Here is a 19,067-nt window from a genome sequence, read left to right as displayed (position 1 = left end):
AACAAACATTTTTTCATTGGCCTTTAGAATATTCTAATTTTCTGAGATACCAGATTTGATGTTTTCATTGGTTGTCACCTATAAATATCAAAATTATACGTAATAAACATCGGAAATACATTGGTCTGTGTGCATTGCATGAATATAATGTACAAGTTTCACGTTTTGAATGGAATTACTGAAATATTTTCAACCTTTTGATGATATTCTAATTTACTGGCCAGCACCTGTATATTCATCAGTCCCGCTGATATTTCCACCATGTAATCTACTGGTGTAAAAAGGTTTCTGAACAGCCTCTGTTATGAGAAATAGTGTTCCCTTCAGGACTGCTGACCAAAGCGCACCTCCTCAGCCTAAAGGACCTTTGATTCTCTAAATCTCATAATGCACTGTGACATTTTAAACCCTTACATCACCGTCATTTTGGACCTGATGCACCAGAGGGGCCCACTTGTGTGCTGATTCTGATGCTTACACTTGTAATTTTCACATAAATAACTAGTGACGTGAAAGTGACAGAAATGCGTATGTTTAACACTGAGGATTTGAGCCGTTTTAAAACAGCAGCAGCTAGGTTCTGACTAGCGGTTAGCTCATCAGTCCTTTGTCCCAACTGAGGCTGTTTAGGTAGCTATAGCTAAAGCAGGCAAGTAGAAGGCTTTCACCTGGGTCCCAGGAGGTCTGACTGACAGTCTTTCCTCTTCAGGGCCTCCCCTTTGGGGGGCTCCGGGGTGTCCGCCCCACCACTGCTCATTTTCAGCAAGTAGCAGCACCTGAAAACGACAAAAAAGAAAGAAAACAGAAAGTTAGTTCATGAATTTTTTGTAGCCATTTGGGTGATATTTTGAAATATTGGTTGATTTCTTTTAAACAGTATTGCACGTTGGATGTGAATGCCTCTCAAGCTTCTTTTAGAAAACAATGCCAGCAATTTTGGAGTATCGTGGCCAAACCTGGAGTAATGTGGCACAATCATGTCCTTTTTACAACTGATTACGCGATGGCGGTATAAAGGGGGCACGGGGGCGGTGCCGCGGACTTTATTGTCCTGTGGCAGGGAGCACTAGTGGAGGCAGAACAGCTGGAATCAGTAAGGTAACTTCCTTGTTTATGCGCACAGAGGGGAAGCTGAAATAAAGCCATCTGTCTTCCTTTGATCAAGTGTTCACTTTAGATTTTCAGACAACAGATTTTTTAATTAAATGGAAGCTTTTAATCTACACGAGTGCTTTTGTGAAGCACCGCTGCAGCGTAGGGTTAGGTTGAGCTCGACTGACACAGAAATAAAAAGTTAAGTGGTTGTTTGTTTGCTGCATTATTAAACATAATAAGAAGAAATTAAATAAACAAGCATTAATGTTCCATGGATGTAAACAACCCGGACAGTGCATTATCAAACTGGGAGAGTGGCTAACAGAAAAAACAACAATGTACCAGTGTAATGAGCCTGGAGGCAATAAGTGGGCAGCCCAGTGGGAATTCAGTGGGTGTCCGTAATTAAGTTCAGACAGAAATAATTCCTGTAGGCTTTTCCCAGCTCAGTCTTTTAGGATTATTTATTATTTGTGTTGTTTGATGTGCTCTGATATAATACTTCTCTCATCCTCAAATTACTTTCCTTGATTCCAAATAAGAGAAAGTGAAAGTTACACAACATTAAATGAAACATGGACTGGCAGAGAACGCTGCCATATGGTCCTCTCATGCTGGCAGACTTGTCCCATATGGCGCAGTAAGAGGGACAAAAATGAGATGACTGAGACGCCAGCGGAGACTCTAATCTAGCACAAGCTACTGATCTGCGATCGGAGGCTCCGTTCCACCTTTACAACCAAATCAGATCCACTCCTACTTCAGTCAGCCACGCTGCCGTAACCCAAACTTCTCCTTAACAATGTCATTCTGGGACTTGCCCAAAATATTGTGCTACTTTCCTTGAGAGTATAATGAATGACTGTAGATCACAGTTCAGGCAAACAGATTGTCACTAATTATAGTTTTTGTCTTGTTCTCCTGCAAATCTAAGCCATAATATTATCGTTTTAGCACGTTTTTAAATAACAGGGTTTGTGAACGCCCATTTTAAGGCAGACCTACATTTCTGACCACAATTACGATAATTATTATGTCCACTGCAAATGTGTTTTATGCGCATTGTTTCATGCAGGATCCATAAATGTCATTTCACCATATGTTTAGAGTACCGACACAATACATTATGTTGAAATGTTGACTGTGCATCACCCACAACACGTATTAAAGATAAACACTCTAACAATCCACAGCTAAATGCAGCTTTTTCCTTATTTGTTCTTGAATCAAGCAGGCTGGGCTTAAAAATGTGCTCACAGTAGAAGAGATGGTCTGAAAGGTCCACAAATGCAATGTCTTTATCACATCTCTGTTTACTAAAATTCCATTTGTAATGTGGTCACCAAACCCTCCCAAAGTTTTCTCACATTTTTGGACTCTCAGAAAACCCATAGAAGGGTTCCCGACAAGCTCCAGATGCATGTGACATTGCTGACTGAAGTGTTAGGAAATTATCAGAGAGTCTGAAGATCCTTTGAGTCTGAGACCACGAGACAAAAAAGACGCGGACGCAGTGAAAACATTTTGTAAACAACTGTGTTGGATGCATGCCGTAGAGCCTCATGCCGCCCCCTACAGCCTGGGAGAATATTGGCCAGGGCTGCACAATGTATCGCTAATATATCGTTATGGCGATATCAGCATGCTCAATATGCATTTCACAAAGAACAGATAAATATAGCAATAAATGGTCAGCTCAAATGTTTGCTACACATAATGCATCAAGTTGATGTTTTTTTTAACAAATCAAATAGAGCTCTTCACCCATTTGGCCAATTGGGTGGGTTCTCAAAGGTCAGATGCCCGCCAACGAGGTGGACGGCACTTAATTTTGATGGTTAGCAAACACCTGAGTTAGCTTTAAAAAACATGAGACACTCCAAGGCACTCTCAAATTTGACTCTCTGACGAAGGCTACATTCGCCGTAACGCGTTGGAGTGTTAAAAAGGCCACATGTGACCTAGCCATTACAATAAAGGCTTTTTAACTTTTTCTATTTGAAACTGCCTTGGAGTGTCTCTTGTTTTTTCGACTGAATCTTCCCATTCAAAGAGTCCAGGATGAGTCCCAGAAGCGCTCCTTTATAAAAGTTCTTTATAAACCTGAGTTAGCTTTGTTCTGCTCTTTCTGCTGATTCTGCTTTTCCCGGGATCCACTGATTGCCTTTTCTTGTTTATTTTCCTTTTCCTTTCCTCACATCTTTTGCTTTTCTCATTTTTATGTTTTTAGTCATTGTTTTTATTTCTTTGTTTTTGATTACATTTGTTCCAGAGTTATGTTTATATTTTTCGCAAGTAATATCACAATATTAATCACTGTTATCGCATATCGCAGGTTTTCCTAATATCGTACAGCCCTAATATTGGCTCAAAGTGGAGACAAGCCGCAGAAGGTAGGAAGGAACCATAAATGCTCAATTCCACGCGGAATATACAAAGTCAAGCTTGGTTAATGTCAAGCATAAACCAAGCTTTAGGGGCTCGACACACGGGAGGCGACAAACGACCACTATCAGCGAAATTCATCGCTTTTATTACCTGACACACGGGAGGCAACCCACGGCAGCGGCAGAGCTGTCTATGCGTTCTGTTCCATGGCAAAATTGAAACTTCCGTTGTTTTGTTTGGCTGTGTCAGGTTGGAGGGAATTAAGGTTATTTAAGCGGTTCAGAGTTAATAAAGCGGTAGATATGATGTTTCACAAGGTGCTGCTAGAGTTATGTGAAATCTTACTTCTGATTTTACTATATAAAACATAATAATAATCAACTTCTCCTTCATGTTTGCTCAGAGGTGTACGGAGCATCCTGTCCGCTCATTGGTCAGTAAATGAAACCTCCGTTGATTGGTCCTCGTCCGAGCGACAGCGATGTAAAGTAGAAAATATTTCAACGTTCTGGGATCGCGTCGCTGGGTCGCCTGTGCACGACACGTGCACAATCGCAAAATTTCACAAGCACGTTTTTCGCGTTTTGCTTAGTAGGAGGGAGACCCGCGATTATCGCTTTGTCACGCATGTCTCATTGAAAATGAATGGAGGAGAGGCGATGTCGCCTCCCGTGTGTCGAGCCCATTAGGCTGCTGACCCCGCGACCCCACTTTGAAAAAGGGATGGATGGATGGATGGATGGAGGGAGGGAGGGAGGGATGGATGGATGGATGGATGGATGATCCTACAAGAAAACCCAGAACCCTTACCAAGATTGAGACATTTTGAAAACTTCCTTGCAAATGTTCTGAATTTGCCACCAACCGTATCTGGGTGATATTCTGGTTACAGCTTCACAATTTGATCACAAACACCAGGAAGGTTTTAAGTCATCTTTGGTTGCTAATAAGTCAACCAAAGAAGATGACCCAGTCTTTGCTGATATGGACCAAGAGACACGAACCCGGCACAGATGAACCGGTTTAGTAAAACGATGCTACATTATGACCACTTTTACATTTAGTTTAATTTCCACTTCACATTGGTAGCTGTGTCCAGGGGCCGCATCCTTTAAAAGACCAGGCAGACTTCGGCTGGGACCTTCATCGAAGTGAGCAGCTGCAAAAATGGAAGGTTACTCAGTCCTGTCGGTGGTCTCCCTGGGCCAGAAAACTGACCACTGGTTAACAAAAAGTTAGAATGACGTGCCTTCCATTGAGCAAACAAACAACAAACAACTTACAAGAGAGGTAAGTCTTTTTGGTGGAAAAGCATTTCATCAGCAGGTTATAAAAATGTTCTTTTTCACAAATAACACAGCTGCTTCAACTGTATTCAGGGTAGTCCGTTGGGACAACGGGCCTTAAGGCCCTTCAACAGGCTAGCACATCACCTGACTGTTGCATAACGGCCGGTCAGCGGGACTGATACTGCCCAGATGAAGGCAGGACAGAGGGATAAGCCAGAGGAAAACAACTGAGAGGCAGAGGGAAAGCACGCAGATTAGACAGAAAGTATCACAGGAACAAAAAATGATGGAAAAGACTGAAAGATGAAAAATGCAACGGATGAAAACAAGAGAAGTTTGTGGGGAAAAGTGTTTTCTCCACTTGTCAAGTAGAAAAGCTTTAAAAGTGGGGGAGGATAGGGTGACAGGAGGAAGAAAATGGGAGGTGGAGCATTTGTTGCTCTAAATAATCTGGCCTGAGGGCGACGAGAAAATGGCCTAATTACACCACAGCAGAGGGCAGGGGGAGGAGGAAACGGCTGATAAGGTGATAATATACATAAAACTAGTGCATGAAACATTGTTTAAAAGCTGTTTAGGCCTCTTGCTGTGATAATGCTTTTCACAACTAAAGCCAAGTTCTTGATAATTTGATGCTATCAGCACCAATCAGCCACCGACACTTCTTGTCATGGCTAATCTTCTGCGTGGTTACTGATACAAAACCCTGGTTTCAACACACAGCAAGTCCATGATTGATAAATGCCGTGACTCCAATCATCTGATTACCAGGAGCCAAATAGTTGTCATGAGGAAAACTGTGTTGTGCAAAGAAAATGCCCTGAAAATTTAGCGTGAGGTCTTAGGAGATCCCCTGATTGCTCTTCAATTCCCAGAAAGGCTCCAAACCAAAGCCCGTTGAAAAAATGTGCTCATTTTCATTCATCTGGTGGCAATGAATGATGTCTGAAAGAGCTCCTTGTGCTTTTATACCACATTTCACTGTTCAAATATGGCCAAGTGGCTAAGTCTGAAGCCTTAACAGGCAGATGAAACCATTCATTATCACCCCTTGGTGAGAAATAGGTAAACACCAACACACTGACTCATGACTTAAGTTAAGGTCAGGTACCTGGAGCAAAACACAATTACACAACTTGTTATTAGTGCAGATATTCCCTCTGAACACGTGCGTCTGCTGAAACCAGCGGTAAATACTCGGAGTCAAACAACCCAGCAGCGCGGCCCCTCATGTGTAGGCTGGTGTCCGTCAGCTCTTAAGCACATATATCAAAAAGGTTATTTGTGTTGCAAACACAGAATCTAATCCTGACCACAACTGTAATTTGCTCACAGGCTTAATGATAGGTTGAATTTGAGATTTGACTGAAACAAAACAAGCTCCTTTGTGTAGCTCTGCTTGGGCACGGCTTGAGTTCAGCTGACAGCCGTAGAGCTGAAGAAACAAAACAAAGATGCTGTGGATCACTCTCACATTGTCTTCTTAAAATGAAAGCTACCCAGCAGCAGTGGCGCCGTTCTTCTGTGCAGTAGCAGAATGCTACACAGATAATCCATCATATCACAACATTACCTATTAGAGATTTCTGCTGAGATCATCCATGACGACAAACGATGGTTGTCAGGACACATTTATAGGTCTATCTGTTATTATTGGCTGATAATAAAATTAAATATAGGAAATCATTGGCTTTTCCTTTCTTTATATACCGTACACATAGTATACCTGAAACCCTTCTCTTCTTGCTCATAATGATGATGTATGACAGATCTGAGGTGTAGTTAGGACAACTGGCCAAATTTAAAATCAAGAAGTGGTCATATTTCACACAGATAACATTCAGGCTTTAACTTTGCATGAGGAGACACATGATGTTAGTTATCCAAAATAATTTAGTTTTTATTTTGTGTGTGTGTGTGTGTGTGTGTGTGTGTGTTGGGGGGGGGGGGGGGGGGGGGGGTTCTGACCTACATTTCTGACCACAATTACGATAATTATGATCTTCACTGCAAATGTGTTGAATGCACATTGTTTCTTGCAGGATCCATAAAGGTCACGTCAACTATAAGTTTGGAGTACCGACATGGTGAATTATGCTGATGGTGCATCGCCCACAACACTTATTAAAGATAAACGCTCTAACCATCCTCACATTGTAGATTTTGATTAAAGCAGCTTTAATTCTTGGTAGAACTAATTAGGTAAGAAACAAACATCGGCCTTTGCTTCCAACACTGATTTTGTTTCTGTTGTCTCTGGTTCTAGACTTCCCCTTTCCCTGATTCCCTCCTGCCTTTTCCCCTCCCAGGTGTCGTTTCCACTGGTTCACACCTCAGTCTCCACTCCTCCTTCTGTATTTAGAGCTCATCGTTTGTTGCTTGTTCCTTCTGTTGATGTCATCCATACCATTACCTGTTCTACCACAGTACTTCTGTTTTTTTAATTAGTTTTCCCGCGGTCTGGTCAATACTTGGATTCTCCAACAACACAACCTCTTCTGACACCCAAGATCAAATCTTTAAATGCAATAGTCCATAATCTTTTAGCATTCCAAGTGTGTGTTGTATACGACTCTTAGCTCTGCTGTATCTATTGTTGGAGCCATTCTTGTGTTTGCTTCGGTAGGCTGGCTGTAGCAGTCGGCCTGAACTTACCTGACTACAAAAGTTAACTAGTTGTAGATGTTTCTGTAATGATTACTTCCTGGGAGTTTCATTAAAATCCATCCAGTGGCTCATGAGATGTTTTGCAAACAGGAAAACCATGCTGACACCAACGGTTGTGAAAAAGGACGGGAAGAATAAAAGCAATGTGTAATATTTGGCGTATCTGACCGTGATGACTCAGCTAACAGGACACCAAACATTTGCTCAATAGCTATGAAGCTGACTGAGCTAACGCTGGTTTAGTTTTAGCTAAGGTTGATAAGCTGTCGGGGGGCCATCTTGGATGGGATTCACTTCAAACAATGATCACTAATGAACATAAACTCAGTTAATGTTTTATGAGAGTCACGATCTGTTCTGTGGTTCAAGAGCTTTTCTGCTAACACACACACACACACACACACACACACACACACACACACACACACACACACACACACACACACACACACACACACACACATGTAAATCATAGAAAGAACAAAGTTATCTCAAACCACTAAATCCCATTTTCTAAAAGTGTAAAAGTGTTACCAAAGATTTGTTTATTATTAATGTGCACAAAGACGGTGTTTGTTTCAGTAACACACTCCAAAGGGCTACATAACTGAGTAGTTCCTTAAGTGGCAGTAATCTTGTTTAAATCTAACAACGATGACCAAAACCTTCTTTGAGTTTCAGTAAATCTCAAAGATGAAAACAAACCTTCCAGGACTCACAGCTGCATTACTTCAATATTTTCATCGATACCCGAGGCCTGTGCATGTGTAAACACATGCACAATAAACTAACACTAATGCAGGCTGCAACAAAAGCCTTTATCCTGCTCTCTCGATACTAATGCAATCAGAGGAGCTGAGAGCTTTGCAAACCGAAGTCATTTAAAAACAATTTGAGCTGGAGAGGAGGGACGGGACCAGAGGGTCAATGCTGCCATTAAGAAATTAAAGCTGAGGATGGATCACTGCCTGCTTAAGTGGACCCCGTCTCCAATAGAAACCATGGCTTCTCAGTTTCTTTGTCTTGTTGCCTGTGTATTTCTAAGTCTTTACCAGTCAAAAGTCACCTTTTGTTTAAAAAGGTTATTTTAATTTTAAGAGCGATTCTTTATGTTGAAATGAACATTAAACTGGAATATGTTCAACCGAAAACCCCGGTACCAACCCGCTGGTACGTTCTTTAGCCACAGACACGTTCAGGGTTGGTCTTCGAAGAACGTTGCTGCCGTTTCCTTTTGCTGATGTGTAGCAAAGCACAGGTGGGTGTCAGATTTCACCCGGGTGGAGGTTAGGTGGGGAGAAAAAGATAAAAACGACAAACCCTGCTTGTTTTTTAGCAGCAATTATCCAAAGATAAAGCTTGTTCATAAGGAACACCCCCTTTACGTACAACCAAGCACTTATGAGGAGCCTTGGACTCAAAATCAGTCGTCATGTGAGTTATTTAAGTAACGAGTCATCTTCAGGTCTTCGGCTCTCACAAGTTACGGTTTGGTTCATGCAAGGCACAAAATGGGCCGTGCAGCCTTATGTAATGGCTGACGGCACCAAATTAAAGCTGATAGTGGCACAGAGGAAATCCTCACTATGCTTAATGTGATAACACCTCCAGTGAGTAAATGTCAAAGCTTTTATCCCCAGAAATGAAATGAGTTCATTAATTAAGCTGCAGCTTTACTGAATCTCCTCCCATCTTACAGAAACAGTATTTCTAGAGACGCCTTTCAGACAAGCACTGCAGTGAATCAGCTTGTGATGCAAGAGTAGATCAGAGCATCATTTCTAACTTAGACTTTAGATGCTCTAAACAGTCATTTACATTAGTGATGGAAGTTACGAGCAGATTTCTGCAGATATAACACCGAAAGTCCAGTAAGGGGTCAGGATGAGAGCCTCAAGCTGGAAGAAAGATTCACTGAATGATTTCCTAAAAAAGGACAAAAACTGGGTGAACATCAGTTCAACATTATATTAAACACATACAGTGAGGCAAAAAAGTATTTAGTCAGCCACCGATTGTGCAAGTTCTCCCACTTAAAATGATGACAGAGGTCAGTAATTTTCATCACTGGTACACTTCAACTGTGAGAGACAGAATGTGAAAAAAAATCCATGAATTCACATGGCAGGATTTTTAAAGAATTTATTTGTAAATCAGGGTGGAAAATAAGTATTTGGTCAATAACAAAAATTCAACTCAATACTTTGTTATTGACAACAAAGGTTATGTTACAGAGGTCAAATGATTACTATAGGTCTTTACCAGGTTTGCACACACAGTAGCTGGTATTTTGGCCCATTCCTCCATGCAGATCTTCTTGAGAGCAGTGATGTTTTGGGGCTGTCGCCGAGCAACACGGACTTTCAACTCCCTCCACAGATTTTCTATGGGGTTGAGGTCTGGAGACTGGTTAGGCCACTCCAGGACTTTCAAATGCTTCTTACGGAGTCACTCCTTTGTTGCCCAGGCGGTGTGTTTGGGATCATTGTCGTGTTGGAAGACCCAGCCACGTTTCATCTTCAAAGCTCTCACTGATGGAAGGAGGTTTTGGCTCAGAATCTCACGATACATGGCCCCATTCATTCTGTCCTTAACACGGATCAGTCGTGTTGTCCCCTTAGCAGAAAAACAGCCCCAAAGCACGATGTTCCCACCCCCATACTTCACAGTAGGTATGGTGTTCTTGGGATGCAACTCAGTATTCTTCTTCCTCCAAACACGACGAGTTGAGTTTATACCAAAAAGTTATACTTTGGTTTCATCTGACCACATGACATTCTCCCAATCCTCTGCTGTATCATCCATGTGCTCTCTGGCAAACTTCAGATGGGCCTGGACATGCACTGGCTTCAGCAGCGGAACACGTCTGGCACTGCAGGATTTGATTCCCTGCCGTTGTAGTGTGTTACTGATGGTGACCTTTGTTACTGTGGTCCCAGCTCTCTGCAGGTCATTCACCAGGTCCCCCCGTGTGGTTCTGGGATTCTTGCTCACCGTTCTCATGATCATTTTGACCCCACGGGATGAGATCTTGCGTGGAGCCCCAGATCGAGGGAGATTATCAGTGGTCTTGTATGTCTTCCATTTTCTGATGATTGCTCCCACAGTTGATTTTTTCACACCAAGCTGCTTGCCTATTGTAGATTCACTCTTCCCAGTCTGGTGCAGGTCTACAATTCTTTTCCTGGTGTCCTTCGAAAGCTCTTTGGTCTTGGCCATAGTGGAGTTTGGAGTCTGACTGTTTGAGGCTGTGGACAGGTGTGTTTTATACGGATAATGTGTTCAAACAGGTGCCATTAATACAGGTAACGAGTGGAGGACAGAAAAGCTTCTTAAAGAAGACGTTGGAGGTCTTTGAGAGCCAGAGATTTTCCTTGTTTGAAGTGACCAAATACTTATTTTCCACCCTGATTTACAAATAAACTGTTTAAAAATCCTGCCATGTGAATTCATGGATTTTTTTCCCACATTCTGTCTCTCACAGTTGAAGTGTACCTATGATGTAAATTACTGACCTCTGTCATCATTCTAAGTGGGAAAACTTACACAATCGGTGGCTGACTAAATACTTTTTGCCCCACTGTAGGTAAACAGCTGGCGTTTGTATAGTGATTTCTTGGGTTCTACAACCCCCCAAGGTGCTTCACAACACAATCAGTCACTCACCCATTCACACACTGGTGAAGTTGAGCCACAACCTAGCCACAGCTGCCCTGGGTGCACTGATGGAAGCAAAGCTGCCGAACACCAGAGTCACCAGTCCCGCCGACCAACACCAGCAGGCCAAGTGGGTTGTGTCTTGCCCAAGGGCACAACAGCAGCATTCTCTGGAGCTGGGATTGATCCTACAACCTGCTCTACCTCCCGGCTGGCAGTGCTTAAAATGTATCCCTGAATTAAAAAATGTGGTCTGACAAAAATATTAAATAATGGCAATTTTCATAAACTACGTTAAAGTTAGTATTGTTACATTTAAATATACAAATGCATTATTTGCAACATTAAAAATCATTTTAAAAATATTTAAAACAATCTGAAAATTGTACACATGGTTCTCAAAATAAAGTTCATTTATAAAAACTATTCTTGTTATTAAAGCAGATCGTTTCAACCTGAATGCTAGATCTATCAGACCACAGGTAAACTACGAGCTCCAATCATGAAGTCATCTGCTTTATGACTCTTTCTGCCTTAAAATGACTAAATTAACAAGTAGGCTGGTGCTTAGCAATCAGTGCAATGAGGGTCATGCAGCGTGCCCCTTTCCAACCATCTGATCTGATCTAAAGTGGAATATTCTTCTTTTAAACCCAATGTCTGCAACATTGCCACTTAGTCACAAGTTAGTCTGCCAGTTGTAAACCTTCATTTACCATGAATATATAGAAAGTAAAAATCTCCATCTGACCCTCTGCGTGTGGTCTACAACCCCTACTTCACACTGGAGGCATCAGCAGAGTGGAACGGTTCACTTGTGAGTTTTGTTGCATGCCAGTACCCACCAGGAGAATCTGACTCCACGCTCAACTCGAGATCACAAAATCCCTCGAAACTTCACATCGCTGCAATAGTGTTTTACCTCTACCAGAAACCTGGGAGGCTTCTGCAGTATCTTAGCTGTTCCTAGAGTTGCTCTTTTCTGGACTGAAATGTCTTGACGTTTTTCCTGGGATCTGCTTTAGCCACTCCTCCATGGGGGTTACTGGCCCGATGACCGCAGGCCCCACTGATGTCTTCACTCTCAGGTTCTCAAGTTCTTCTTTGAGGCCCTGGTCCTTCTCTAGTTTCTTGTGTTATTTTTTCCTGATTTTGCATCACTTGGTATGGCCACATCAAACACAATGGCTGTCCTCTGTTGTTTGTCCACCACCACAATGTCTGGTTGGTTCACCATCACAATTTTGTCAGTCTGGATCTGGACGTCCCACAGGAGCTTGGCTCTTTCGTTCCCAACCACCTTAGGGGTGTTACCCACTTTGACCTTGGGGCTTCCAGTCCTTACTCTGCACAGATGTTCCTGTACACGATGCCAGACACTTGGTTGTAGAGTTCCATGTGAGCTTTCCCTGCCAGCATCTTCCACCCTGCAGTTTTGTGGTGGATTGTCCCAGGGGCCTCTAGCCTACACCTTGGTTCTTATCTGGTGTAGTAGGTCTTGGCCTCTGTTGCTCTGGTGTTCAGGGCCTGTTCCTGTGCAGCCATGATGAGTGCCTCTGTGCTGTCCTTCAGACCAGCTCCTGATGGGATTTCTGTATCATATCAGCCACTTCAGTTATCTGTCAGTGGTCCATCCCATGTAGGGACTTGTCCTCCCACCACGGCATTTCCAGAACCTTGTTTTAAAGTCTTTTAGTTTCACTATGGAAACCAACTGATAAATAATAATTGAAAACTTGTTAATAAAAAAAATTGAAGTTTTTGGTTTTTGCGCATTGTAGAAAATGATGTGTGTACATGTTTTATCTGTTGTACTTTAAAGTGAGGCTAATCCTTCATTGCTTCATTCCGGTATTCATAATTTCAGTCTGCTCATCATTTCATAAACAATGAAAGAAATGACCAACTTTTCTTTGAACTCGTCTCTGACTGCAGTTACGTTAAACCCATGAATGGAAGTTACACGGACACATGTGGCCGAAACTTGAGTGAAGAAACACATAATCAAACCACATCAGGAGTTAGAGACCAGTGGAGGAGTAGGAAGTGGACCCCCTCCTCGCTTTTTAGTGTCTGTTAAAGCGAGGAGAGAGAAGCCACGCAGCTCTCCGATCACACTCGAGCACCAGCAAAGCAGAGATAATACCTGCTGAGACTGGATTAAGAACACGGGCTTCACCGGCAAAGAGGAACCTGCAGCACATGCTGGGTTTGTTTGTGTGTGTGTGTGTGTGTGTGTGTTAGTACAGGTCCAGTGTGTTTATGCACACCTGGGCTGTTTGGAGCTATGGTGATGCTCCATTGATGTGTTAGCTTGATGTCAAGTTGCTGTCTGAGACAAGGCATGTCCTCTTTAACATTTTGCCATGCACAACTTCTAAATGTGCATAAAAACAAATGATTGCATATTTTTATTAATACTGCAGCTTTGATGGTGCACCCATGTCTGATAAAGTCCATGTAACACACACAAACGGGAAACTAAAGGGCTGTCCTCGCCCTGCACCTTGTTTCAATGAACTGTCAGAGTTTCACTGATGTGCTGGAATGGAAAGCCTGTGTGCTCAAGAGAAAGTTCAAATAAGATCCAAGTTGTACAAATTGACCCACTTCAATAATTGCTGCTCTTCGGGGCTCAAAGGTCAAACCCGCCACGTCTTTCTTTGTCCTAGCAAATAGGACTAATTGGTGTTTGTATACGGCACGACTTTGTGTCACCGGAGGACTGCTGTGCTCTCTAGTCTTTGTTACTCTTCATCTTCAGTGCCAACCATGACAAAAATCAAAATCAATTAAAATTATTTCTTTTTTTAATACAAAACAGAACGCTTCATTATCTATACAATAGGAACAAAAAACAGCTTTAAATATATCAGATGTTTGATCTTAGAGCAGAAAACCCCCTTTCACAGATAAACAAAATAAAAATACCTGAAAAGAAACACTTTATGGATGGTTTGCAGACTGTTTGTTACTCTACATGTGCAGCTTCATGTAATCAGAGAGCGGTATTGATTATAGACCTGAATCAATAACATTGAACAGGCCTGTCCGGATGTTATTTAGCTGGGAGTCGCACACACGCATACACACATATACACACTTATGTACAGATACACTACAACAAGCTAAAAGCCAAAAGCAGATAACGTCACACACAACCTAAACTACTGATCCTTTCTACAATCACAAACTGCAGTGCAAGCAGAGTGTGTGACCCCAGTAGGCTTCCTAAATATGCAAAATAATCCAGCATGCATGAGAGAGTACACTCAGGAAATCAGAGTGAAACTTGAAGAGAGAAAAGGAAGGAGAGCCGCTTTGCTTGTTACCAGAGACCTCCTCATGGCTTGTAACAACTGCAGCACTGCACGGGAAACACGAACTAAACAGTGTCTCAATCTGCACACAAACTCCTGAGCACCATTTCTTCAGCTCACAGTTGTGTCGTAACACAAGGATGGTGGTCTGACTTGGTGACATAAGGCGCAAAATGGTTTTTCACAGTGCAGAAACACTTTGGTGCAACAGGAACCACAATGAGCTCAGATGAGAACTGGAATTCATTATATAGTGCTCACTGATGAACTGGGTGTATGCCAGGAAACGTCACGCTGCTGCAGGAGTTTTACATAGTTATCCTGACCAGAGGGTCAAAATCCACCAACAGCTCACTGATTGACCACCATGCAGCAGCAGCCAATGCTGGTGAGAACATTAGCATACAGCCCCAGCTGAGTGACTCCATTAAAGAGATTCTTTGTTCTGGTGGGTTTAGATACTAAATATGGTCCTCGTCCAACAAAATCCACTTTAGCAGGAAACCTCTTCATACTGCTCTGCAGTTAAACAGCAGCATTATATATTATAATCTAAATACCAATTCATTTTGACTTATTTTTATTTGTTTAAATGACTTGTCAACTTCTACTGCAAAGCTTCTGCGAAAAATGAATCTGGATCATTTCCAGAAGGGACTCCATGTCTGTTCAGAGAGCTCATCTCCACAGGCTACAGAAGAACGGGAACTTGTCAAACAGAAAAATATAATGGTACCTTACTTTTTCAACCCGTTGTTAATACCTTTTTTTGACATAATTTTGCGTGCTAGCTAATATAGCTAGCTCAGCTCAGGCTTTGCTTCCTGCTCAGCTGCTCCAAGTTGAGAATGTGCAAATTTTGCAGAGAGGGAAGGGACGGTCCAAGGGCAGTGTGATGGATGGATGAGGATCCAATCACTAAGAATGGAACGTACCCAATGATGGAATGAGGTTTTTCCAGGATTGCCAAGTTCAGAGGCGATTACAAGTATTCCCTTTTCACAAAACATTGAATTTACTGGTTGTGATCAATATGTCAAGTGCATTTGAAGCAATATGGCAAAAATGTTCCAGACAAACATGTTCTCCACCTTTAACGTAAGCGCGGGATAAATCAAAAAGTTATGGTTTAAAATATCGATTGGATGACCTTAACTTTTGACACTAAAAGACTTGTACAAAAAAGCTATTTTCAATATTTAAAGAGGAATTTAGCAGGTTTAAAATGACCAATTTATAGTTATTTTGATCATTAAATACACCCACATACATCTTTTTTCATTTTTCTGCTCTTTCTTCCATTTTATCAAACAACCTAAGTTTAGAAAAGTTAAATTTTTTCTCTTTAAATTGAATCTTGAGTTTTAGCTCTGTGGCACCTTCTTGACCTAGCTGCATTTCACCATTATTTACCATATCTTCTGTTAAGGCAGCATCTAAAAATGTATCATCAATAAGACCCCTATGATCCATACACAGGGTACTATTGAGTTTGCTTTTGTATTCACTAGGAAAAAACTACTGTCTCAGTACCCTCGCAAACACAACAGAGACATTCTGATAAACATTACATGTTTAAAACTTTCTGTGATAAAACTTTAAATATTTGTTTATTTTTTTTATAATATGAACTGATGTAACTAAACTTTAAATAAATAAAAGTGTATTCAAGTACCCCTAAATAAATAAAAGTGTATTCAAGTACCCCAAAACAACCACAGCTTTAATTCCCACCCTAAAACATTTGTAAACTTTAAACTCGTTCCTCTGTAACTCTTGACCTTTGACCTGAAACCGTTTTAGCATCTGACCTGCAGCGTGCCCCTGAACGCATCGCTGCACATTCTGTGAACCTGCTGCTAATTGAGTTTAGTTTCAACAAGTTGTTTTTGACGTGGAGCAAACAGAGTAAACAGTGGGCTGGTTAGACCTGAGGTGACAGCGCAGCTTCAGGCCTGCTGACTGTGCACTCTGTGTGTGACCAGTCACTCATAACCCCACGCACACACACACACACACACACACACACACACACACACACGCACGCGCACGCACGCACACGCACACACGCACACACACACACACACACACACACACACACACACACACACACGCACACACACACACACACACACACACACACACACACACACACACACACAATAACATTTCATGACTGCTCAAAGTCCGAGTCTAAGTAAGACAGACACACCGACTGAGCGTCCAACTCATCATGGTTTAAAAACACAGAAACATTTAACATATAAAAAGTTCATATTAACAATTAAAGCTGCTTTCTTTAACTTTTTCTTATTAATAAAGCTACACAATAAGCTGTGGGAAGAGTGGTCTGAATAAACAAAACATATCTTCCATTAGGTCAAATGATTTGAGATTCAAAACAAAACATTAAATCAACATCAGTCCTTCACTGGCAGTTTTCCCCACATAGATGTTTAAAACAGCCTTTCATGTTTTAACCAGTCAGAGTGCCTCAGCGAGAGCTTAAACGCACTTCTGGTGCCTTTAAATCTGATCTCCGAAGGACTGGACGTGACTCTTACCTTTAAAGACGTCCATAACCAGCCAAGAACCGGCTAAACACCTCATGCCGGCTGGGCGACTCACTGGTTTTCACATTAAACACACACACACACACACACATCACAGTCATATCCACGTTTTGTATTCCCTCGCTCTCCTCTGAGATTACCATGCGAGTGTGTCATCTGCATCTACTGACAGCTGACCAACTACAAGCCACAAATCCCCTCTCTCCCTCTCTCTCTCTCACTCACACCTCCATGTCTCCGCCCACTAAACACACACACACACACCTCCCTCCCATTAGCCGGTGTCTAGAAAAACCCTCCCTCTCTAGGACTTGCATGACCTGTTGTTTCTGTGTTTAGGACCGTAAAAGCTTCATTTTATCCACCTTAAAACTAAATATTTATTAAATAACTACAGATTTTTATTATTGTGCTAAAAATTTTTAGATTGACTGCTTTGAATTTTTTTTTTTGACAGCTTGTCCGTTTCTAACCTTGACCTCTCCCAGATGGAGTGTAAATATTTTTCCAGACTAATAAGAACATTGTTTGCTGATGAATTTTGGGCTTTTTCAGCTGCTGTTCGGTCACCAGCGTGACCTACGGTTGCATCACCTCCCTCCCATACAGGACTGGATTCATTCTCACCGCCAAACCCAGGATCGGATGTAAGAGCAGGTGTTTGATCAATATGTCAGCTATAATGAAATAGTTTGGGCTTCACCTGAATCACCACCCACTAGGAATACTGGAAATCCCACTTCTGCCAACACAAACAGGAAAAACCTGTAGCTTTTCCCAGATAACGCGGCTGACTGAGGGCTTTTTCGCTGCGTGAGGCCGAGCTGGACCAGTATGGTGCTGGTTCGGGTTCACTGAGTTCCCACTGGCTTTGGTTCACTTTTACAAACACCAGATTTTATGAAAGAACTCCTCCGTGTTTATTTTAACAGCTGATGTTTTGAGAAAAGAAAACTTGGATCCTTCTCCAATCACGACACTTTCACTGTTCTTTTATTACAGATGTGTTTTGACGGGAATTCCTGGGATCAAATATCCTGCTGCGGAGCTCCGAGTAAAGACTCGGAAAGGGTCGACTTGCTTACTCGGTGTCAGCAATGCTGTCGTTTCACTTCACCTCACACGATCGGATCCTTCTTCTGAAAAATATTACAAATGTGTCTCCGGCTGATCAACAGACACTACACTTAAAACAGCTTTAAACTCCATTTCCAAATTCAAGTAATTCATTTTAAATGAACCAAGTATATTTTAAAGTCTTTACCATTACTGAAGCTCTTACACTGGTGAGGTGTTTCCTAATTTATTAACATTTAAGAGAATTGAAAAGAAGAACTATGGTAAAGTTTTATATTGCCTTTAATCTGATTGGCCACACGATGTTTACAATAACAAACTTACTTAACCTTTACGGTGGCCCAGGAAGCTCAATGAAATACAAAAGCCACAGCACAAAAACAAAAGCTACAGCTGAGGTAATAACCAAAGAAGTAAAAATACATTTATCTGAAGTTGTGGTCAACAGGAAATTATGTTAAAACTGAAGATAATCTAATATCTGCGCCATAGCTTAAGTTAACGAGAGACAAAAGCATTTGGGAACCATTAGACCAAAGCCAGAGGTGGACCTAGAAAATATTACACGGGGCAAAAGTAGCCTGGCCTGTCAGACTCGTCCTCTACACAGAGGGTGTTTCTCAATGTCAAGGAGCCTTGCCTTGATGTCTTGGCCCCGCACCGGTTGCCTAGGAGATACGTCATCAAGAGCCGCCAAGACGTGTTCCAGTCTGTTCCAGTGTTCATGTTCTACCGAGGTATGTGTTCTCCGTTTGTTAGCCGTTTAGCTAGCTGAGCAAGGACACACGGGAGGTGTCTTGTAGCCTAGCCTTGGCCAAAAATTACCCACAATACACAATTCAATTCAAAAATACTTTATTAATCCCAGAGGGAAATTGATTGCTGTAGTAGCTCAGAATAATAATAATAATCAAGTCAAAGAGTTATTGTATATTACAATGGCTGTTGGCAGGAAGGATCTCCAGTAGCGGTCAGTGTTGCAGCGAAACTGAACAAGCCTC

At 41.9% G+C, this 19,067-nt stretch overlaps 1 protein-coding gene across 4 annotated transcripts in view; it reads right to left on the bottom strand.

Annotated features, from left to right (window-relative positions):
* The window catches only part of LOC107383425 (nuclear receptor coactivator 2), a 63,321-nt gene that overhangs the window by 29,250 nt on the left and 15,004 nt on the right, over positions 1 to 19,067 (bottom strand). For 3 of the 4 annotated variants that reach the window (XM_015956027.3, XM_070541539.1, XM_070541540.1), the window contains exon 2: positions 669 to 776. In XM_015956027.3, coding sequence (XP_015811513.3) covers positions 669 to 757 — 89 coding nt within the window. In that variant the 5' untranslated portion in view covers positions 758 to 776. Of the gene's footprint in view, positions 1 to 668; positions 777 to 16,980; positions 17,138 to 19,067 lie in introns of those variants that run through there. The other variant, XM_015956026.3, reaches the window with a different exon arrangement.

The sequence above is a fragment of the Nothobranchius furzeri genome, chromosome 11 (assembly GCF_043380555.1).
Source record: "Nothobranchius furzeri strain GRZ-AD chromosome 11, NfurGRZ-RIMD1, whole genome shotgun sequence".
Classification (NCBI taxonomy): Eukaryota; Metazoa; Chordata; class Actinopteri; order Cyprinodontiformes; family Nothobranchiidae; genus Nothobranchius; species Nothobranchius furzeri.
The sequence above is the reverse complement of the archived record's forward strand: the minus strand, read 5'-3'. Positions and strand labels throughout refer to the sequence as shown.